At 41.3% G+C, this 24,869-nt stretch overlaps 1 protein-coding gene across 7 annotated transcripts in view; it reads left to right on the plus strand.

Annotated features, from left to right (window-relative positions):
• Positions 1-24,869, plus strand: part of efcab11 (EF-hand calcium binding domain 11) — a 61,086-nt gene that overhangs the window by 29,808 nt on the left and 6,409 nt on the right. For 2 of the 7 annotated variants that reach the window (XM_083551128.1, XM_083551133.1), the window contains one exon: positions 21,196-22,101. The exons of 1 other annotated variant lie outside the window; for it this stretch is intronic. In XM_083551128.1, coding sequence (XP_083407254.1) covers positions 21,196-21,277 — 82 coding nt within the window. In that variant the 3' untranslated portion in view covers positions 21,278-22,101. Of the gene's footprint in view, positions 1-7; positions 250-615; positions 1,204-7,641; positions 7,672-21,195; positions 22,102-24,869 lie in introns of those variants that run through there. 4 more of the 7 variants (XM_083551129.1, XM_083551132.1, XM_083551131.1 and 1 more) reach the window with 4 other exon arrangements.

The raw sequence follows: 24,869 nt of genomic DNA on the forward strand, positions 1-24,869 counted from the left end.
TTTCCAGGCCACACTGCTCGCTCAGGCCAGGAAGAATCTCAGAGAAGATGGAAGGGACAGTCTTCAAAGCGTTTAGTTTTCCCCTTTAGACTCATTTGGTTTTTGTAAATAAAAAGAGCTGTGCATGGAACCTGGCTGCAGGGGAAAAAAAAAAAAAACGGTATAGAAGATCCTTATGGCTAGTTGGCATGAACCCATGTGTAATCTAAATCAAGATTCTAGTTAAATGCTGAATAAGCATGCTAAACTTACTGATATGATCGTTCGCTACTGCTGAAAATAATTTTAGTCTCGTATGGCATTTATCTACTCAGGGTCTTTTGTTCTAATTTTAGACACTCTCTCTCTCTCTCTCTCTCTCTCTCTCTCTCTCTCTCTCTCTCTCTCTCTCTCTCTCTCTCTCTCGCTCTCGCTCTCTCTCTGTTTGTGTGTGTGTGTGTGTGTGTGTGTGTGTGCGTGCGCGTGCGTGCGTGCATTAATTCACATCTTAGTGAAAGGTTCTAAAAATTTACATAAGGGGATCGTTTTCTTTTCCTAACTAGTGTTTTATTTTTGTGTGTGTGTGTGTGTGTGTTCAAATTTTACGACTTAATTAATCGTGGATACACTTTGTAGTGTCTCAGAGGCTTCAAAAAGCAAGTTTCCCTAAGCATCCATTACCAGCTGTCTCCAAGCAGCCAAGAATCGGAGCAGCGTCCTTTCTCATCATTTCCTTCCTAATCAGAAGCCTTTGAAGAGCGAGCGTGCCCGAAGGCAGCATGTCTTAAAGGCGGGATCGTGCGTGGTGCACCTTGCGTCGGATGTGTCATGACCAATTTGTGGTAATTGTCTAAAACAGTAGCAGTGCCTCTTTCTCCATCTGTTAGCGATGACCTAAGAGTGTGCAGAGCAGCTCCATTTTGAGTGATACAGCAAGAGAATCAGACATTTCTATCTCCTCATACAGACCAGCGATACGGATATGCTTATGTGTTTATAAACCATGCTTTCACTTCCTCCCAAATAACCTCATGCCCTCTGCTGAAAATATACCTCGGAACTCAGGGAACAATGCAAACGGAAGACTGAAATGAAGAAGCTGACTAAATTCATTTGCATTGAAATTTTAGTTTTTTTAAGGTTATGAATATTTGTTGCAACTCACAGTTTAATGAAAGGAACTCGTAGTCATTTGCAGACAGGCTTAAAAAGGCCGAAATTTCAAAACGTACGTTATATACGAGGTGGTATTAAAAAGTAAAAAAAAAAAAAAAGTGTGGTGTTTTAACACACCAACAGATGGCAGCACAAGGCTGCACGCACAGTCACAGGGAGCACCGGCCTTCATAAGTCAGTGTGCCCAAAGACATCATGGAGCTGTGCAACTGATGCTTTTCTGGCCATGTGCGTTACCACGTCTGCTATGCTGACCACGTGAGTTTCTCGAGGGGAACTACGATCTTACTTTCGCACCAACCCTACTCCCAGATTTGGCCCCTGCGGACTAGGCTCTCTTCACAAAAATGAAATCCGGCTCATAGGTCTAAAGGTTTGACACCCTTGCGGAGATCCGGCACCAGGAGGTGCTCGACACGCTTCGAACTTCCAGGACACTTTCTAGAAGAACGCTGGGAGGCGCTGTATTGCTGTGCAAGGACACTATTTCAAAGGTGATGGTGTGGAAATGTAGATAAATAAAGTACTTTCTTGTAAACAGAGCAAGCCTAAAAACATTTTGATACCACCTCGTACAGTACAATACTTAGACACAATGTACGCTTGTACGCCAAAGACGCAGCACAACAGAGCTAAAAATCTCCTGACAAACAAAGCCCATGTTCTGGCCCTAATCTCACTTTGCAGACCTTTTCCTCTATTCCATTCTGAATTTCACCCAAACTTGCTTCTGTCAGCTTGGTGCTGTGTTTTGATCTCACAGAGTGAACACAGTTATACTGTGCTGTTGCTTTGATTGCCAAACACAATTCTGCAGGATCTCAAACACAAAACAGAACACATGGTCCAAATCGTTTGTCATTCAGCGCCTTCGATGTTAAATCCTATTCCTAGACTGCGGAGGTTTCTGTGAACTTTTATATTTAATTATTTTATTATAACATTTATATCTTGAAGTGAAGTTAAAAATATATATTGTATAAATCGTAATAACTTTCTTTCGGCTTCTCCCGCTAGGGGGACGTTTTTACGCTGGATGCACTTCCTAACACAACCCACCCCATTTATCTGGGCTTGGGACCGGCACTAAGAGTGGCTGGGGTTAATAAATTGTATAAAGTGCGTATGATGTATAAATGTGTAAATCTGACGGACTTGCGAAATTTCTGAAAATGAAAGCTGATACGGATGATACAGCGTTTTTCCGCATGTTTCGCATCGTTTTTGTGCCACAAATATATTTCATAATATATATAATACATAATATAATAATAATAATAATAATAAATAATTTTAGCTGATTTATTTATATGGTGCTATTTCTTTATCATAATTGATGTTTTATAAATATACATCATATAATTATGTATAATTGTCTTTAAGTGTGGGTTTGCATTATTTAATTAACTGTACTAAAATATTTCACAAAACGTTGGGGATGTGTTTTTTGGGATTTAGTTTTTTTCTAAAATTGACAGTAAACAATGTACATTTACTAAAAATCAGCAGTTTATCTTACAGCTTTTTCAGATGTGGCTGCAGTATCAATAAAGTCGAGGTTTATGTTTGTTAGTCTTCTAATGTTAAGAACATATGAATTTCCAGGGTTTACACCAATAGTTAATTTCTCGTGTAAATAAATAAAAGGATAAATCCGTTTGCATCCAGGAGCATCTCAGGAACGAATGCTGTCGTTATTATCAGGTTTACAATTATGTTACTGAAGGTTCTGGAAAAAAAAAAAGACACAAAAATTTGACATTCAAACGCTTGTTATAATCTCTCAAGTTGTCAGCGGAAACTTGACAGGAATCATCCGAGCACCGACTTCATTCACACTGAGCGCTAATCACATCCTGTCAAATGATCAGAGCCGAGCGGTTAACAAATATTAGCCCATCATTCTGCAGCCCACTCAAAAACTGTTTGGATGTTGCTAATAGAGTTCCAAATCTGACACGAAGGAGGCACCAGCAGTCCTCGGCAGAGACACACAGACGGATTTCTCTTCTGCGTTCCCTTGCCGCCTGACACGGTGCTGGGTATTTCTGGATATTTTCCTTTCTGAATGGATGTAATTAGCATGCTAATGAATGAATTGCAGTGCAGGATCCCTCAGCTTTTGCTCCGTCGAGCGGCAGAGCTGCGAGCGCTCGGTTCTAGCCGCTCTCTCTTTCTCATAGCTGATATATAAAACCTGTAATCAGTTGAGACAAGGGCTCAATCAGCTGTGTTTTTCTCTAGCAGGGCCTGTTTACCCCCTCTGTGCCATATCCGAATTTCCATTTGAGCTGAAAATGTAAATATGTTTGAGAAGAAGGTGGCGGTTAACACGAGGCCAGGGGCTTGTTTGGGATGTTTAGCATATCCATCATCGGCTTTTGTGCCTCTAATTCTCCATTGTGGTCTGGTGTGTCAAGTATTTTTTATTAGGAAATTGTGCTGTTGTCTGTCCTGTTCAATCTGATGCCGCTCTCAGTTTGACCTCTGTTAAGTAAAGACAGATACAAGGGCGCCAAGACTTCCTGTAAAAGTTTTTTTTTTTCACGGTTTTACCTCTGTACTGTGCATCAAACCTCCTAAATATAAATTTTATATTTCAGGGAAACAAACAGCATAACTTAATAATGCATAAAAGCCCTGAGATATTTACAGAACTGATGTAAAAGTCTAAACGGGCCATTTAAGCGACACTTCCCAACACTTCTCCTTCTCAAACATATGCATTATAGGGAGGATCTTACAGAAAGTGGGACTCAAATACACGCGCAAATAAAAGGAGGTAAATTGAGACCTGCAGCTGACTATGTATTTTATTCATGTCCCAAACGAAAGGTTTTCATACTTATAAATGGTTTTTTATTCATGACAAACATCCAGGACCATTTTAGGATCCTGGTCTTAGAGCTGTTTATGGAAACATCTATATTAATATCTGCCATCAAAAATCCTGAGATCTTAAATATCTCCATGGTTGAGCTTTGTGGGCTATATTTCACTGTTACAGGTCATCTTTTCACACTAGGCATGTCCCAGCTGCGGTTTTCATAGTAAATCGAACGTTTCTTGCAATTACAATGCGAGGCAGTTTGTTTGCAGTGACTCTTCACCAATGTAGATCTGGACCAGTGTTCACAAAAAAACTCGTATTAGTTCAGAAACAATCATTTTTATTTGTATTGCGCTTTTAACAATGGATAAAGGAAGAAATCTTGAGAGGAACCAGACACAAGAGGGAACCTTATCCTCATCTGGATAGCACCGAATGTCCATTTATTACAGATAAACGATGTTGAGGTGCAGTGATGGTGATCAGATGCAAACTGTAGTCCTAAATCAGTGTAGCAGACTGGTGACATTAAGTTCAGTCAGAATACTCCGTAATTTCATAGATCTCCAGGCCGTTGATAAGAAACATCCCTAGCTGCACAGAGTCGCCTCCAAACGAAGAGAACACCATCCAGAGGCTAACCGGGACCATCGAGCAGATACGAGGAGAGGTATGCAGATTATTAGTGCATGTAGCACTGAAGTTTGAGACTCTCAAAAATCACTTGTGTTGATTTTGTCTGCATTAGTCACAGAACTGGGGTCTGTCTGTGTAGCTTTTTACAACTATTTACTGGTCTTGGACGGTTTGCACTCTACCTGCATGTTCTTTCTCAAATACATGTGAATACAGCCAGTTCAGCATCTTTCAAACAAGAGGGAACCGTAATCCACCTTCAGGTTGTCTGGTATTGCTGTGATTGACAGGGGAGAGCGATTGGACACCCCCCCCCCCCCCCCACACACACACACACACACGCCATCCTTAGATCGAGGCCAATTTTGGCTTTGAGATATAAACTTGTGATCTCCAGATAAAAAGGCGAACGATTTTCTGTTGCACCACCTGACCTTGGCATCGTTAATGAGGCTAAAGGGTGCGGAGTAGTACTGATAGATTTCAGCAGTTCCGCAGGCATTAACAAAAGAAATTAAACAAATGATTATCCCACGCTGGGGATAATCACTTTCAGGGATTCTCTCAGCCTCATCGTGTCTTACCTGCCAGATACTGTGAATGTGAACGTTTTGAAAGACACACAAACACTCAGAACCTTGGTCTCGTCTTATTAAAGCTCTCATCGAGTTCCTTAAACTCCCTCAGTAATTTATAATCTGTGTTGCCTGAACATTTCTTTTCGCTTCTTCAATTCTGATGTTCATTCAGTCTAAATATTTATCACCATCTTGTCGTGATCTTCATCTCAGTGCTAAGGCAACATTCACTTCCTCCGTCTGTATGAGCGTGTGTGTGTGTGTGTGTGTGTGTGTGTGCATGTGTGTGTTTGCTCTTTCTGTTTGACTCGGAAAAAAAAATGGCATGTGCCCATCTAGTAGAACTGTGGGACACCGGTCAGAGGGCATGTGTAATGTCTCCGGGCGACACTAAGGCCTTGATGCTGCTCTCCGGGGCGCCTCAGGTCTTCTACAGTCCCTTTCAACACTTCCTCTTCCATTTGATTTCAAGGACACTTTGATTTCCAGCAGATGCTTATTCCAGAGATATAGATTTCTTTCTTCTTCTGCTGGCTGTTTAAAGAGCACGTTGTCACTGACTTTTAATGCTGCTGGACTCGAGCCCAAAGGAACGCCGCAGCTGCTCTTTTTTTTTTCTTTCTTTCTTTCTTTCGTTCTTTCTTTCTTTCTTTCTTTCTTTCTTTCTTTCTTTCTTTCTTTCTTTCTTTCTTTCTTTCTTTCTTTCTCTCTTTTTTCTTGGAGAGCCATTAGAATAAAAATGTAATATATCCACTTGCCATTAAGTCAGATTAGCAAGATCAAACACTTGACTTGCTGAGAGAGATTGGAGTATCTGAACAAAAACCAGGGCTCTCCAGCAGCTCCTTCCATTAAGAGGAAACTCTTTTCAGTAGTCGTTTCTCTTCGCTTGTGCAAATGATCAGAAAAGAGATTATCTCAATAGTGTTGTAGTTGAAGTCAGCTTGAATTTCAATGGCGTTTATTCCTCCCTTTGCATGGAAGCGCCTGTAGAAATCACACATCTATTTTGTTGGTGTAAACAGAAAAACAAACGGGAGAACAAAAAAGGCACAAATTGGTGCTTTAATACGTCCTGGGATTTAAGTTAACACCAAAACCTCCCAGAGTAAGAGTAAGAGTAAGAGTAAGAGTAAGAGTAAGAGTAAGAGTTGGGACTGCTTTCTCCCAACTGGTGCAAAAAAAAAAAAAAAACAGTGTTCATCCTATTATCAGGAATTCTTTCACTATGTTGAAACACACAGTTTTATAGAAGATGAGCCTTTATTTGTCACATATTTATTACAGCACAGTAAAATTCTTTCTTTGCATATCCCAGCTTGCTCAGAAGTTGGGGTAAGAGCGCAGGCTCAGCCATGATTGGCGATATTAGGGCTTGAACCACCAACCTTCCGATCAGTAACCCACGGCCTTAACCACTAAAACTGAGGCACTTTGCATCTCAAAAAATGTATTCTTCTTCTATGATATTATTTATGGCTTGTGAACTGTTCACCATGAACTGATCTCATGTGTCCTCCTTATGGCCATGTCAAGGAGCCCACGGATGGAAGAACACCCTTATCTGAAAACATTGCCGGGCCTCGTCTTTGACAGCCCCCACTCTTACATCTCTGATCTCAAAGAACCGCATTGTTCCTGACATTTACTGCAATGCTCCACATTTGAATTTCCTCCCCAGCATGTGTTGACTTTTTGAAAGGGAGGAGCAAAACGCCGGCGTGAACGCCTGCAGACAATAGCGCATATTAGCAACGCTGTCCGCCTCTGAGGCTACACAGCCCCGGAGATAGTGTTTAACATGGTGGGCGCATTGCCGTGTTCCCACAAGTCTTTTCAGACTCAGCAGTCCGGTAGTAGACCACTGAAGGACTTAGACTTATTCATATGTTCCTGACTTTCCTTACAGTACTAAGAGATCTGATCTGTCAGAGTTGAAGCAATGCAGGGTGGCACATATCACCACTCAGAGCAACAGAAGCGTGTTTCCAGTGCTGTCTTGAAGCTAGCGTCTAGACAGCAAAGAGAAATCGAATTAAAAAAAACACAAATCCCCATCAGCACAGCGCACTTCCATTGATTCTGACAGAATCGCATGTGGCGCCTCTCAGCGGGCCTCCTTAAAACATGAAGGGCCTTCATCCAGCAGTGTGTGACAAAAGAAATTGGGGCTCAGTAAAGAAGCATATTTCATGACACAAAAAAGACAACGCTCCTTCCACACATCCAGCAAGAACACAAGACCAGCATGCTTTCCTTCCGAGGCAAAATCCTGTCATATCTTGTGCGATAGGAATATGCAACTGAAACACCGCCGAAGCACGTGCGCACCTTAAAAGCGTGTCGAATTGCGCTCAAGGATACGATCCGGGGCGTACGGGAGGCCTCTAGGACCGCGAGGTGTGCTCTTTATATTTGATTTCATATTTCGGCTCCCCTCAGGTGAACGAGATGGAGTGCTAATGAAAGGAGCGTGGAACCCTGGCGCTGTCCCATCAGCCCTGTGGCCCGGTTCAGGCACCCCGAGCCCCAGTCCTCAGCACCGCGCAGCACCAGGCCACCCGTACCTCCTCAATAGCGGGGTCATTTCATCCCCAGCGGGGCTTCTTCATATGGAACCTCGTTTCTGCTCTCCGAATTTCTCATCTGTGCCCAAGACGGAGCTCGCCTCTGGGTTTTTTAAGCTTTTACACTCGATTTTGAACATGGCACTCTGAAATGTGCTTTTGATGCTTTGATTTGCTCATTTTAAGTCTAAGGCTCTTTGTTGTTTTTTTTGTCTCGTTTTTTTGTCTCGGCTCCCACCGATGATCCGAACGACGACTCAGCTCATCAGCTAATTACTAAACCATTCATGAGTTAGATTGGCCTTTTTAGATTGGTTTCTGTCTAGTAGAACTGATTCAGTGTGACTGTCTTGAATTTTGATCTTACAGATTTGATTCTGTTGTGTTAATTAAGGAACTCATGATGTAATGGGGAGTAAACTTTCAAGCCGTGATATCAGCATTAAATCCTGCTACAATTGCTACAATAAATTTTTTAGGAGAATCCATGACACAACAGTAGAATTTAAGTAGGATTTTATGTTATTTTTTTTCCAACAAATAGGTTAACCGCAGATTGTTCTGCTCAGCTTTCTTCTGTCAATCGGTCCATCGCTTTCCGTTGTGTTCTGTCCTATTTTCTTTTACACACTTTACGGGATTTAAAGCCTGGTCTAAACCTTCATTTTATTTGCGACAGCCCACTGTGTTTTTTGGCCCCGAATGATTTACTCAATCATTTTTGAATACTCAAAGTTTATTATGTTGGTATTCACTTTACCTTGAATTACTCCCTAAAAGTTGGTCATGTGACTATAATTAAACAATTAATAACGACATCAGACATGCTACATATATATTAAAATAGGCAGACACCTGCACCTTTACATTACATTCATCTCATTTATACAGCTGACCAGCTGTGCGGTTAAGGGCCTTACTCAGGGGCCCAGAAGTCGCAGCTTTGTGTGGCTGGGTTTTGTAGATCCAAAGTCCAAGTGGTTTAACCTCTAAGCATGACACGAATAAGCATTTTAGATATAGATTGCATACATATTAAAAAAACTTATTGGATGGAGTCTCCAGTGCCAGAGCCTTTAGATTACTCGTTTACATGACAAGCTGAAATATTAAATAAGTATTGAAATAAAAAATGTAAGTATAAGTAAAAGAGGCTGGAGAATGGAACGACTGTTTATAGCTGCTATAATGCAGCTTATAGCAGGAACGACATTTAACACATGTAAATGAATGAATAAAATTATGAGGATGTTTAATGAATAAAATGTCTCATTGTTGCTGTAATGTAAAGGAAATGAATCACTTTGGGATGTGCTGTTATCTCAGGAGTTATTGTTACGTTATCAGTTGTCAATTATTCTCCTACAACACGCTGTAATTCATACCTTTGTATTGTGGTTACTGTGACAGGCCTAATTCAATCCTAAATCCGCACGTTTATTGAGAATTATGCAAATAAATAAAAAAAAAACATGCGCGTCCTCGGTTTACAGGAATGCACCTTGCTTTCCCAGATATTGTGCCGCTTGGCATGAAGCAGCAGGTGGTGTCCCTCCAGGGACAGAAAATAAGATTGATTACTCCGGCGGTCTAGATTTCGCCTTCTTTGTGTCCTGCGTGCTCTGTGTTCCGAGCCAGACAAAGAACAATACTGGAATGGTACCATTCAGTACCACCGGTTTGTATCAGCGCTCATTGCACGTTCTGTGCGGTTTGTATAGGTGAATGCCATCGCTTGTCAGCGCCGAGACGCACATGCCATTAAAGAGGCTTTATTGTGGAGGCTTGAGAAGAAGTGGCGCGAGAAGCGAAAAAAGGAAGAGTGTTTGAATAGAGCCGAAGTGTCAATAGGCAGAGAAGGAGGAACGAGTCGGCCTGAAAAGACTGGAGAAAAGACCGTCTCACTCGCTCTCTCTCATTACACTGATTAAACACTGAGCAAATTTGATGATGAGTCTGGCGTTTTTGTAAAGAGCTCCTACTTTTTCTTTCTCTCGCCTTTTAAAGTGGGATAAATAGTGAAGTAGCGTAAACACAGAATCTCCCGGAGCGGATGACGCTTGAGTTTCCGTGTCTCCGCAATATAACCAGAAGTTATTATAAAAACGGATGAAAATAACGTGGCTTTTTTTCAGGATGGACCCTTGCTAAGAGTTTCGGGACCACATCATTTATATGAAATCCACAACCACACCATCTGATTGTGTGGTAGGGTTGCCAGTTTTCTAATCCCTTTCCCACCTGCATAACCCTGGCCTAGACGCTGCTTCATCCTCCATTTGGCCCACAAGGTTCTCGAAAGACGTCTCCCAGACGTCTCTTTTAATTCCCTTTAAAAACCTGCCTCCTCAGTAACTCGGGATGCGTGCAGATGTGAAAAGTCGCTGCGATCCTTTATTAAATAAGCGGGAGAGTCGTAGAGTCACGAGATGTGTGCAGCGCAGTCATCAATCTTTTCTCCCCGTAAGCACATTCTAATTTATAAGTGCAAGCTACGTGTTTGTGGCTTTGTGCTGAGAACGTGTCGGTATGGCACCACGCCGCTTTGCGCCTCCAGCATTCCTGCGCATTATGTCTTTACCTCACGTGGAGAGATTAGAGTCTCCTTGTCTGACTGCACCTTGACTTTGTGTTGGTGCGTCTGATGTCCGTTTGTTCGGTTTCGACACGTGGGACACACTCTGGTCCAGGTTTGGCAGGCTGCGTGTTTGCCTGCTCGGCTCGTTCCTTCCCCAGAGATGTTCAGTTCTTTTTTTTTTTCTGTCCTCTGCTGCAGGATGTTTAAGAATGAGAAATTCTGCAAAACTGGAACATATTTAGGGAGAAAAAATGCTTATTGTTATTACTAGGATTCAAGTTCTATTACAGGTAGCATTTATATATTAATCTGGTTCTGTAATGATTTAATGCCACACACAGAATGAACATTAGCAGCAGGAGTCAATCACAAAGACATACATGAAAAATAAGTACAATTTCGCCTTCGTAATTGTTTCTCACTCCATGTAATCGCTCCATAGTCAATTCTGTGTTTGTGTCTACAGAGTCTTTTATGGTTTTTTGAGACTCATTCATTCATTCAAAAATATTTTTGTGGCATAAAAAAAACAAGAAGTGGACAGTAAATGAGTGTAAGAAAGTTCTGTGGAGTCCAAATGGGACATTTTTGTCTCCATCAGAAGAACCTGTTTTAGATGGAGAACAGGACAGAAGATGTGATCAGGCTGCTTCACCCCCACAGTCACATGGGGGTGGAAGATTAATGGTTTGTTTTGGAGCAGGGAAAGTTGGAGATTTATTCCGGAAAATAAACAGAATCCCGAACCAACATGTCTCCCATTCCATACTTCAACACCATGTGATTCCGTCTGGACTGCGGCTCATTGGAACCGACTTCACCGTACAACAAGACGATGAGCCAAAATGACGAATACGTCTGAGTTCTGTAAGAGTTATTTAGAGAGCAAACAGTCGTCTGGAGTGTTTATTATGGAACGACCTGCCCAGTCACCGCACCTGAATCCTACTGAACTGCTCTGAGATGAACTGAATCTGCTGAGAGAGAGTGTGTAAAGCTGTTTTTCATGCTAAGGGAATTTTTTTTTTATTACAATGAACTGAAACATCTGAACATTTATAGATTTGGTCAAAGTAAATCTTTATACTGTTACATTACATGCGTAGAAACAAGGGGAACGTCTACGTGTCTCTCAAACGCCATAAAAGACTCTTTACTTTTCCCAGCCACTGTAAATACACATGCAAAACTACATTGTAAGATTGTTATTACCAAGCAGTACCACAGATTTGTGTGTATTATCTAAAAGAAATCTACACATGCATTATCTAATTCTCAAGTGATTCAGAGAAGAAGATAGACATAAATGAGATCATTCATTATCATGCTCTTACTGAGACTTGAGGTCCTTTAGCCAGAAAAGTCAGCAAACCTGCGTTTTTATATATTATATCATACATTAATAGTGAGTGTAAGAGAATATATACAGAATATACACACAGAACACCCTCCAGGATATGTGATATTGTATTTCTGTGAGCTCAAATCACACCTTCTGTCACATGGCTCTGTATAAAAAGAACAGAGCATAGCACAGATGTTTGATAGTGTGTGTGTGTGTGTGTGTGTGTGTGTGTGTGTGTGTGTGTGTGTGTGTGTGTGTGTGTGTGTGTGTGTGTGTGTGTGTGTGTGTGTGTTTAATCAGGATAATGTATATATGCTCTGGGGTTAGATGTTTAGAGCTCAGGGTTGTAACGTGAGTCGTTTGTAAGCTCAGCAGGTACCATGGGCAGGTGAAAGCCAGCCAAGCATTACAACAGCATCAATATCACATCTGGAGGCTACAGGCAGCGAAGACATTTCTGCTGCACGTTTCACAACTCCCATCGATGCTTTCGAGGTTGCCATGACAGCGCGGCGCTCGGCTTTTTAACGGAGGAGATTTAGTTAATCTAAAAAAGAGGCTGTAGCTGTTACATCTCTCCTGTGGCGAGGCCGGCGCTCCATCGATCAGCGCTGAGAGCTCGGCGACTGCAGCTCACACCCCTTTTTTTTTCTCCTGACAGAATGGAGTGAGAGAGGGAGGGTGGGAAGGTGTGTGTGTGTGTGTGTGTGTGTGTGTGTGTGTGTGTGTGTGTGTGGGGGAACGAGTAGCAGAAGCGCTATGAGGGTCGTGAAGCATTCCCAATTAAGACACAATCAGAGCACGGCTGAGTGGCGCGATTGCTCTCCCACAGGCTCCCAGTCTGCCGGAGTGGAATGCTTTCATCTGCGTTAGCGAGCGTCTCAGATTGCCCGTGTGGTTCCCATGCCATAGCGCCATATGCAAACCCAACAAACCTCCCACCATTTTAATTTTCCTTGATGAGCCGGAGAAACGCGTCCAATCACTATGCACCTCCGATTCATTCAGATACGGAAGAAGGCGAACGGCGCCCCTCGGCGAGATCGAAATAGCAGAAGGACAACGAGGGTCACGTGATGAGACGTGCAATCTGTAACAGACGATTCAATCTTGTCCGAATATGCGGCTTCATGCACGGAGGAAAGCGATGCGAATATAACAATTTAACACCCGAGGCGTGATTTACCACGGCTTGAAAATCGCTCCAGGAACCAAGATTGCGTGCGTAAATTAAAACCAAGAGACGGTACAATAAAACGTGTCCTCTTACATTTCTTTAATAACCTGAGCGTTATTCGGTGTGGAGACTGTAAACTGCATTCAGTGTTCACGACGCACAGATTCTACTGCGGAACCGAGCAGGATAATGTAAGGGCTTTATGGAGCATTACTACCCAAGCTTATTTAAAATTCAATACCAAATCTAACAGACCGTTTTTTCCATTAACACGGGACGTTCACTGAAGAAAATATTTAGGAATCAACATATTTTAAAGATGGAAATTTTGCTTAAGTAAAATATGTAGCTTTGCTACACTCCAATATGTTAAAATTACAAAAATAATAAAACCAGTGTTGGACAGTAACGAAGTAAATGTAATTGGTTTCTGTACTTAAGTAGAATTTCATGTTTCTGTACTTTACTAAAGTGTTTCCATTCAGGGAGACTTTTACTGTAACTACATTTCAAGTCAAATATTTGACTTTTTTCTCAGCTACATTTAGTGAAATTAGTGGTTCCATTTTATTTACGAGGATAAAAACTTAACTGCTGAAACACGCAGCAAGTCTCCAATCAGGATCGAGCGCACGCTCTGTTTTACACGTGTTCTGATCGGCGCTTGGTGCATCTACTGATCGCCAACATACAGTTCAGCATCAGTTCAACATCAAGCAGAACATTTAGAGAGGAATAAATGATGAAGAAACTCCAGACTCGAACTCACCACAACACACGTGACCTCATTTACACGTTTTTATGAAAGGTTTTGGGCTCATGATCATTTTAATAGAAATCAATCAGTCATTAATATCATTCTATTAATAGTTCAGTGTGTTGAGACTTGAACTCACCACAACACACGTGGGATTTTTGTTTTTTTCATTTGTAATAGATATCAATCAGTGACTCATTAATATCATTCGTTTAATAGATCAGTGTGCTGAGAGTAAAAGAGTCTTTTCACAAAGAGTTGATTAAGTAAAGAGTCTTGTGATAAAAATGATAATAGGAACATTAGAGACATAATAAATCATAGTACTTTGGATTCTCAAGTACATTTGAAAGCAAAAACGTTTGTACTTGTAATCATGTGAAAGGTAAATTTAGCAGTTTTTGGAGTAATATTCTAGCGAGTGTATCTCCACTTTAACTCAACTACATGGTTTGAGTACTTATCATAAATATAATTAATATAAGTTATTAAATGCATTCATATCTGTACCTCAAAGCATTAAAATTCTCAAATCGAATTGGTCAGAAGTGTGTTTTATTTTTGTATAACAGCAGCCTGTAGATCAGATCTTTCACGACATTTTATCAACGTATTCAGAAGTAGGGAGGGGGCGGGGCTAAGTGACCCTAGTTACTTACACATTATCTTTTATGTCGTACTTTTTTTTAAAACTTTTTTTAGGAAATTCCACCTGTAATTTTAAATACGCTCGTCGACGTTTGCAGAGGTACGTGTTCACGATAAAAGCTTGCACGTAAACTTTGGTAAAAAAAGAAATACATTTATCAGGAAGCTTTATTTTCTAAAGATGCCAATAGCCTTAGGCTTTTCTGCAAACATATTTTGCGTTCTGTGAAAATATTTTTATTTGTATTTTTTTTTTTTTAAAGCACTGGATAGAAAACATTAAATCTTAAAACCTGGCTTTGATGACAAAGTTAAGCTAAAGTTATAATACTTATTTTTTTTTTATTTTTTTTATTTTCAAGATTCACAGTGAAGAGTTAATTAGCATTCAGAAAGCCTGAGAAAAGTTTTCTGTCCGAATTCACAGTTATTCCAGAAAATATTGAGCAAACCCCAAACACTTTAATTGAAACCCTACTTAGATTTCACACATTCACACATGTTGTTTACACAATTACACCATCGTTACTACACCATCTCAGCGTCGTGACTAAATTAAAGAGGGTTACATTACGTGAGAAACTCAGTAGTTAAACGCGAACGTGTACAGATATGTAAAACGTGTTAAACTCCTCTAAATATTTCAGGAATATTGGATAGAGCTACAAATTCCTATTTATTTTTCACGAACGACCTCCAGTTCATCGTTAAAAACTAACATCGCAAAGCTAAAGACCCAAACATATACCTACATCCCAATATTCCAAGACTGTTGTGTGTAGGGGTGAAACAATTTCTAAAGAAACGAAACACAAAGAAAACCCCGTACTACGTTTACCTTTTTTAAAGTAATTTTAAATATTTTTTAAATATTTTTATTTATATACAGTGCGGTCAAAAAGTCGCTTAGCAGTGGCGCTGTGGAGCAGGTGGTAAAACACGTTTTTAAAGCTGGCGATAAAAACACAGATTTTGTGTGAACAATAATTATGAGTATTATTTAACAGATATTTTTCCATAACCTGCTCTACACGGCCACTGCGGAGGGACTTTTTGAACGCACTGTTTTTGGATTCGTATTCTGATATAATGCGGCAATTAAATGCAGCAAATCGACGATATTTTTTTATGCAATTTCAGCAATAAATATATATATTCATTCATTCATTTTCTCCCACTTATCCGTAATTCGGGTCGCGGGGGCAGCAGTCTAAGCAGGTTCCCGCCTTCGACTGCTGCCCAATCCTCACAGCACAGTCCCTTACGGTCCCTCCTGCAGGTGGTGAGCCGACGGGAAGGCGGCCCCACGTCACGGACCTTGATATTTCCTTCGTAAGGGACCCCCGGAGCATAGAGGGTTAAGGGCCTTGCTCAAGGGCCCAAGAGTGGCAGCTTGGCGATACCGGGGCTTGAACCCCAGACCTTCCGATCGGCAACCCAGCGCCTTAACCGCTGGAGCCACCACTCTCCCTAAAAATAAATAAATAAATAAAAAAATAAAAAAAAATATATATATATATATATATATATATATATATATATATATATATATATATATATATATATATATTTTAGGGAGAGTGGTGGCTCCAGCGGTATATATATATATATATATATATATTTAAAAAGGAAACAAACGACTCGCTTATTTCAAAAGACCCGTCTTTTTTCTTTCTTTTATTTAGTTTTGCTCTTTAATAAGGAAAAAGTAAATTTTATCCGAATAATTGACGGAATAATTGTTTACTCGAGTAGTATAATAATCGATAACAACAGCCCTTGTTATATAAACTCTCTGGACACACACTCCAAGCCGTAACCCTCAGCACACACAGCGTTAGCACCAAGAGGTGATGGGAGTGGAACAAGCCGAGCAGATTTTTTCCCTTTACATTTCTGCAGCGTCAGTATGGGAGCTTAGTGTGCTCCCTCTGACAATGACAGAGTAGCTCTTGGATTCTGCCATGCCTCTTTTTCTTTCCCACTGCTCCCTTTCGGAGGGAAAAAAAGGGGCGAAAAAGCAGGCAAACACTGCTCAGATTAATATAGCTGTGCCTCTGGTGCGCACTGATGATGTCATTATCCGGCTCTGTCTCCCGGGAAGACTGCTGCGTCCTCCCAAGGGTAATTCTGGCACATAGAAACAAGAGCAACACATTGCCCAAGCAATATTTATCTCAGTTAGGATTGTCCAACACATTTCTGCTGAGGACACCTTGCCCAGCACTGCTGCATCCCCCCCGCGTGTCCCCACATCCCTCAGCCCACGTGTCCCCACAACTCCTTCACGGTTCCTTAGTGTTTATCGTCCCAACAGGAATACTGTGTGCTTTAAGAAGGCTGATGCTCCTTCTTCTCTTTTTACTCAGGTTCCATTTCATCCATGTGAAACGACAAAGAATACAAATGTGTTATAAAGTCACTTTTCAGTTATATGGTAAGTCCTCAACTATCCACCCCTCAGGGAAGAGTACCCAGAGCACTACCCTGAGTGGTCACTCAGCACGATATGTGTAGACATCTGCAGAATGGGTCTTAACTTAACTTTTTTTTAAAGAAATCTCACTTTATTTCTGGGTAACTGGGTAACAGTAAAGAGCTGCTTACCAGGAGTGAATTAAGTGATGAATCGAATGTAACTGGTATAGATGTTAGTATTGAAAGAGCAAATTCTCAAGCCCCATTGCAGAATTATGTTTTGTCTGTCCTGTAGAAGATTTACTATATAGTCTACTGGAGAAACCAATGAGAAAAAACTGGATGGTTTTGGATGTACAGAACATTAATGAAATTAATCACAGTTTGCATTACCTGCATTGCCTTGTTCCAATGTGACTGATTAACAAGGAAAGGAATGAGGAAACATCAAGCAAATGGTGGGAAAAAAAACTCATTTACACGCTCTGAACTTGGAACCAACATGAATTGAAGGTTCAGTGATTACACAATCAGAAGCACCTGTTTGACTTGAAAAAAAAAAATCAACATCGCATCTCAGGGTCCCAAACTAGAGAAGCATAGCTAATGGTATATATATATATATATATATATATATATATATATATATATATATATATATATATATATATATATATATATATATATATATATATAAAAGTTATTTTAGGTATTTGTATCATTGTTTTTAACATATTTGCATCTATTTTCTATGTAGATCGATTTCTCCTCGTTAACTGTTTCTCGAGCGCGTTCTCTCGGCACCGCTGATGCCACGTGAACATAACGCATCACAACACTACGGAGACCGAGGCGTGTCCCCAGAGTCACACAGAATACAGATTAACATGGCAGAGGCAGAGCTGTAACTTCCTGCAGACACAACAGAACAAGTAACTTAAGTGATTTGCTGTCTGTCTGAACCAAAGTAATAAAAGTAAAGTATCAGAACCATATTAAATGGTTGAACCTCCATTGCATCGTATTGCGTTTAATCAAATGAAATGGAAATCGGATCACTCTGCATCGTAATGGGGTGAATCATATCGCATCGCATCGCATCCGTAGCTGCTTCATATGCTATATATCTTTAATGAATCATATCGTTGGAATCGCATCGGCCTCAGTTATTACAACCCTAATATAATCAGTATATATATATATATATATAATTGTGTTATAGTGATCGAAACTTCTTATAGTTTCACTCAACAACAAATCAAGTTTTTTTTCACCAAAATATTAAATTATGGATTGGATTGAATTAAATAATGAATAAAGGAGTCCAGTGCGGTGACGATCGTTGAAGGAATGACAGTGTTGTAAAAATTGTGTCTGGCACAGCCTTGTTTGTGTGTGTGTGTGTGTGTGTGTGTGTGTGTGTGTGTGTTTTCACTCAACATGGTAAAGACAGCGGGGACAGCAAAGCCCCTCCAGCACTTTTACCGATCTGACAACTTTCCAGGCGACTTGACGTGTTGCTTCAGTGTTAATATCAGACCAGTCAGTCAAATACGCGGTATGTGACGCGGCCACCATCGCCGCTTAATCGCTTTCACAGACAACGTCCTCATCACACACACCCACTCTGTCCCCCATCTTTAACGCCAGCGTTTTGTGATTATGGACTTCTGACAGTTCTGGAGCACGGGATGGTGATTTCTGATTGAACAGGTCTGAAGAGGGCCTGAAGACGGGCAAGGGCACGGGCGACATCCCAGTGGTCCTCCTCCTCCTCCTCCTCCTCCACTGGGAGGGCCGTATTAGAATCTAATTAGGTCCTTAGTGCACTACTATTTGATCGAGATTCACCAGCACGGAACGGGAAAGCGTGATTTTCCAGTTACTGGATGCCTAATGTTGTTTTAATTCTCCTCCCTGTTGCTACCAAATTTCCCTCACATCTGCTGGGTTTGCACTCCATCAGTCTGCTGCTCGGAGTAATAGAGAAATCACCTAGCGAGAGAGCGAGGCTGGAAAACACACAAGCTCCCAACGAATATCCTCACACACACAGGAAGACAGAGTTCTCTCGCTTTTTTTTTTCTCCATCCACATCGATTCTGCCTTCAGTTACATCGCCCAGCTAATTCCCAGTGTGGACCCGGGTCTTATCAAATAGCTCAGCACGATGCTCTCCGATTTGTGCGATACCGTGCTGGCTGAACAGGAAGAAAGATCCAATAAGCAGGAAATAGGAGATTCCAGTTTAGCTATTTACTCCATTCAATTTAATCTGTGCAGGAAGTGGGCACTGAGCGAAAGAAGCAAAAAAAAAAAAAAAACAGTGCTCTCCAACACGCTCTTCTCCCACACTGATCCAATTGCTCGTGCATCATCTTTATCTGCTCATTCATCCTCGCTCATCTGACGATGTAATCAAGCGTCTGCTCTCTCAGTGTGCCGCACTTTAGAGAAATGGCTCTGGGAGTGTGTGATAAGTCTGGACACTGGCTCAAGCCACTTTGAATTCGGATCCAGGCATGCAGGCTGACAGCTATTTTGATATCTCTACATATGCATCTCCTCTGTCCGAGTTTGGACCCTCTCTTGTACCGTACAAGCATTAGTGAACATCAGGAAAGCAGATGAGGAACATTGACCATTAAACATCTGCACACTAGGATCCAACTCCGATTGTACTGTAGCTTTGGGAGATTTTATTTCGTAATCTACAAATATTCAAACATTATACACAGCGTTGAAGTTCACAATCATTGAAATAGGCAGCCAGATGTATTTAAATTGGAGGAATACTGTTTAGGTTGTGTGTGTGTGTGTGTGTGTGTGTGTGTGTGTGTGTGTGTGTGTGTGTGTGCTCTGAGAACTCTTGCTTTCCCGTTTTACCTGCACTGAAAATGGAAAAAGCGTCCCCTGTCCCTGGACTGTTCCTCTGTCATGTGCATCACCTTCCATCCTGATAAAAGGACCAGTCAGGAGAACATGACCTCCATCAGCACGTGAAATAAGTCGAGCGTCGTCTCACTTAAGTCGCTCAGGCTGCACACACCGGTGTTACTGCCACTGGCTTTGGGGTTTTACATTCATTTGATCATAACCATATCTTAATTTAAGTGTTAAATTATAATCAGAGTTTATATAGTTTTATACCAGACTGACTCAGACATACCTTTAAACCTATACTCTGATTTACTGTGCTATTCTGTGCATCGGACATATTTAACACCAAGATGTTTTGTATAGGTTTTGGGCAACGATGGACAACGTACACAATCCATGTATTTGAGATAAAGTAGAGATCCACTCACATGAAAGTGATCAATTTAAACTTTCTCTTGAGTAAAAGTAAAAGTATTTGCCTTCAAATGTACTTAAGTATCCAAAGTATTGATTTATTATAACTATAATGTTCCTATTATCATTTTAATCACAAGATTCTTTACTTAATCAACTCAGTTTATGTGGAAAGACCCGAATGTGACTCTCAGCACACTGATCTATTAATAGAATGATATTAATGACTCAAACACTGATTGATTTCTATTAAAATAATCGTGAGCCCAAAACCTTTAATAAGAACGTGTAAACGAGGTCACGTGTGTTGTGGCGAGTTCGAGTCTGGAGTTTCTTCATCATTTATTTCTCTCTAAATGTTCTGCTTGATGTTGAACTGATGCTGAACTGTATGTTGGTGATCAGTAGATGCACCAAGCGCCGATCAGAACACGTGTAAAACAGAGCGTGCGCTCGATCCTGATTGGTGACTTGCTGCGTGTTTCACCAGTTACGTTTTTATCCTCGCAAATAAAAAGGAACGAGTGATTTCACTAAATGTAGCTGAGAAAAAAGTATAAAATATTTGACTATGAAATGTAGCCATATATGTATATATATACACATATGGCCATATATTTCATTCTGGTCATCTAGGCAATCCAGAGATTCACAACCAAAAGAAAGACTCGTCCACTAAAACATGCTAGGGTTTCCAGTACATTTTCTAGATTTTACGATTGGCTTTGGCCTGATGTAATCGGACAGTGAAAGCAAAATGGAGTGCACACGTCAAGTAGTCCTTGTAGACTTGAGGTCTGAGGGCATTGCAAAGCTCCACTTTCTGGACTTGTCATGTATCTTCTGAGTAATTTCCTCGGAAATCACTGAAACTAATAGTAACCCTACAGCTAGAATGTACACGATTGATACTGATTACGATGACAAGTATCGGATATACAGACAGGGTGCCATATTGAATTTGAGAAAGGAAAGCGAGTGTTTATTGGTCTCCCTGCTTCGAGTTAATATCCATCAGCGACAGTCACTCAATACCGCCTTTAGTGTTCTACCCCTGTGTGGTGTGTCGGTGGCATTCTGGCTCTTTTTCATCACTCTTGCCTACAGGACTGGATCTAAAGCTTTATCAGCCTCTAAAGCCGGAAATAACCATTGGGTCTACTATGACGTGTTTGGCGGTCAGTAACTGGGTGAATTTCTTTCTCCTGACAGACACGTGGACCACGACTCAGATGGACACATCAGCTTCAAGGACTTCGAGGACGTTATTAGTTATGGGTTGGCACTGCGGTAAAGCAGGTGGTCGGTTAGAGCTCACATGCATCCTGAGGTGATAAATAAAAAAATATATTGCAGTACCAAAACACATCATGAATAAGCTTAAAAAGTACACTTTTATAGTCTTTTGTAGGTTATCACCTCCCCTCAGCCTCCTCACTGAGGTTCCCCTCAGCCTCCTCGATTAGCATTAGTAAAGTGCACTCTGGCCTCTTTGTTGAAAGGCAGACGAACTTCAGTGCCTGAGAGTCGGGTCTGATGATGAGCTTTGATGTCGTATCGATCCGGTCGGTGCAAAGCCGTGCCTCCTAATAAGCAGACACACATTTCTATTGTCCAGTTGTCTTACAGGCCGCATTAAGGATCTACACAGTCCCGCCAGGTCTAATTCACTCTCTCCGCTCGTGCAATTCTCACTCAAATCAACATCGCCCAAGGGTTTACAGCGCGGTGCTCCGACATTACCAGCGAGTGCTCTTCAGGTATTTCCCCATCCGCTCCCGTCTACCTGCCGTTCAGTCACTTCAAACCCATTACGCAGCATGTCGAGGGCTGGATGTCTTCTAATCCTCTTCTCCAAAATCCATTTGCACCTGAGAAACAGGCGGCATGCTTTTTCTCCTTCCCAATACGAGCGCTCATAATCAGATTGCATGTTTAATCAGTTTTGCAGGAAAAAAACCCGCCACGGCGCAGCCATTAAAGACGGCCCAGGCGCACTCTTGCCGAGAATTTAATGCCACTCTTGTTACACCTGATTATGGAACTGTAAATACTTGTTTGTGTTTTGTCGAGATTTACTGCACTCCCGTCTGAATAAAGATTAATTTGTTTTTGTAATCAGTCTCAAGTCCTCATCTGTGCAACATGGTGTGTGTGCGTGGGTTTGTCCTTGGGTATTTTCCACTCACACACACACACACACACACACGCGCGCGCACGCACACACACACACACACACACACACACACACACACACACACACACACACACACACACACCCCCTCCGTAAATCCACCGGGGGCTCAGGAGGCAGCGACCGAAGAAATGGACTTGCAAGAGGAGAAAAAAAAACAATGAGGGAATAATCTCATAGTTTTTATCTAATACGTGTTTAATCCACACACAGCCAATGACGGGCCGCTGTTCGAAAAATGATCAGGAGGGAACTGGTTTAATCTTCACTTTGCCTTTTGAAACTAATTAAGTGAATCCTGACATTTAATTGGTGTGTGTGTGTGTGTGTGTGTGTGTGTGTGTGTGTGTGTGTGTGTGTGTGTGTGTGTGTGTGTGGTGGGGGGGGAGATACCCAAGGACAAACCCCCTACAGTGAAAACCATGGTGTTGCGTTGCAGTATGAGGTCCTGCTAATGAAAATGAAACGTGCGCATGAAGCGTACGCCTGATGACGCTGCCTTTTCCCACTACTGACAAACTTGAACTTGTGTAGGCATTCATTCTACGGCTGACGGCCACCGGAAAGATCCAATGGAACCAGGAGTGATTTAGTCATCATGGGGAGAAGAGACAAGCAGACCTGAAGAAAGAGAGAGAGAGAGAGAGAGAGAGAGAGAGAGAGAGAGAGAGAGAGAGAGACGCATCTCGTTTGGACTGCAGTAAATGGTGGGGGCTTTATAGCTACTGCGGTAACACAATATTTTATGTGTGCGTGTGTGTGTGTGTGTGTGTGTGTGTGTGTGTGATGAGGGAAAGGTTGATGAATCAGCACCACAACCTCGACATAATTACACACTATATGTGTGTTCTATAAGCTGAATCACATGTAGACGCCATGTTTGTGCATAAACATGACGTGTCCTACTAATCGTGTGTGTCCTCCCCGCCCCCCCCGTTCCCCATTTGCCCCGTCCCTACCTCACCAACCCCTAACCAGCTCCCACGTTAAGCAGGTGTACAAAAATTGGAAGAGAGAGAGAGAGAGAGAGGCAACGGAAAATAAAAAAAGGAGAACACGGAGAGGATGAAATATCATTAATCAGCCTTGACAGATACAAATGAGGGACCTTGGTCCTCTGCTCTACCTGCTCACAGATACACTGAGCAAAAGAGAGAGAGTGAGAGAGAGAGAGAGAGAGAGAGAGAGAGAGAGAGACCCTTTCCTGTCCGCTGTCAGATGTTTGAAACGGCTCTGTGCTAGAAAAGATGAGACAGAGACATGTCCAGCTAATTGAGAAATCAGGTCCAAGTGCTTAGGGATGGAGATGAGAACCAGGAGGAGAATGAACAGAGGAACCTGAAGAAAAAAAGCACAGAAAATGCACACAGCCCCGTGTTTTGTAACAGAGTTGTGACAGGAAATAACATTATGCTAGCTAATTTGTTGGCATTATTAACTAGAGTAAGGAAGCAATGATATTATTGTGTGCTGGTTTGGAAAATAGTCACCGATAGCTGTTTGGGATGAAGATGTTTGAGAGTTTGGCCTCGAATTTGCCTCATTTTACACCGCAACAATTGGCCAAGTACGAGCTGATATCAAAAAGTTTGGAGACTTTCTCTGTTTACAAGAAAGTACTTAATTTATCTACGTTTCCACACCATCAACTTAAAAATAGTCCCCTTGCACAGCAAAACAGCGCCCCCAGCTTTCTTCTAGAACGGGTCCTGGAAGTCTTCTTCTCGAAGCGTGTCAAGCATCTTCTGTGATTTGTGCCAGATCTCCGCAACGGTGTCAAAACGACGACCTTTGAGCTTCATCTTCATCTTCGAGAAAAAGGTCATTTCCGCAAAAGCTGTTTCTGATCTCTCGTCGTCGACCAGTGATGTTCTTCCTCTCTTGAAGCTCGTTTGCTGCTCGGACCACCTCGAACGACTTGTTGCAGCGCTGGCATACGTCAAACACATGTCATGTCAAACGTCTCTGTGGGAGATTTGCCCAGTTTTACGCATGATTTCACATTTTAACCATCTGTCTCTTATAAAAGAATGGATACGTTTGTTCCTTAAAAGTGTAAGTTTATCCCTAATGAAAGATCCATTGGCGACTGTGGTGAAGGAAAAACTTCCATGAGATGACATGAGGGGAAACCAGCCTCAAAATGAAACCCATCCTCAAGTATTAATGATGCATTGTTCTGTACTTCTTATCCATTTATGTTTACGCTTCATGGTGGAAAACGTCCAGAAAGGAACAGGTACAAATCAGAAAGTTTGGACTTTTTATGAACAGTCTTCTTTTGCTGGAAGGTACAGCTTCATCTCTCACTGGAGCTCTGACACTTAAGACTCCTTCCATCAATGTTGAATAAATATCAGGAAACTTGCTAACGAGTATACAAATGTTTAATGTGGGGGTTTGATATACAATCAAAATAAAATAAATAATAATAAATTAAATAATATAAACTAATAATAATAATAATAATAATAATAATAATAATAATAATAATAATAATAATACAAAGCCCTTGATTCTGGTTACATAATATAGTAAGAATAAGAAAAAATAAAAGAAACAAAGTCCAAAAATGTTGTAATTTTGTAAGTAAAATATTTTTTCTTCTAAATGTAATAAACTTATTTCTCCACTCCCGAATGCGATTCTCAGAATTCTACTGAATGCTGTTCTGAACTCTGTAGAATTCAAA

The sequence above is a fragment of the Silurus aristotelis genome, assembly GCF_946808225.1.
Source record: "Silurus aristotelis genome assembly, chromosome: 9".
Taxonomy (NCBI): domain Eukaryota; kingdom Metazoa; phylum Chordata; class Actinopteri; order Siluriformes; family Siluridae; genus Silurus; species Silurus aristotelis.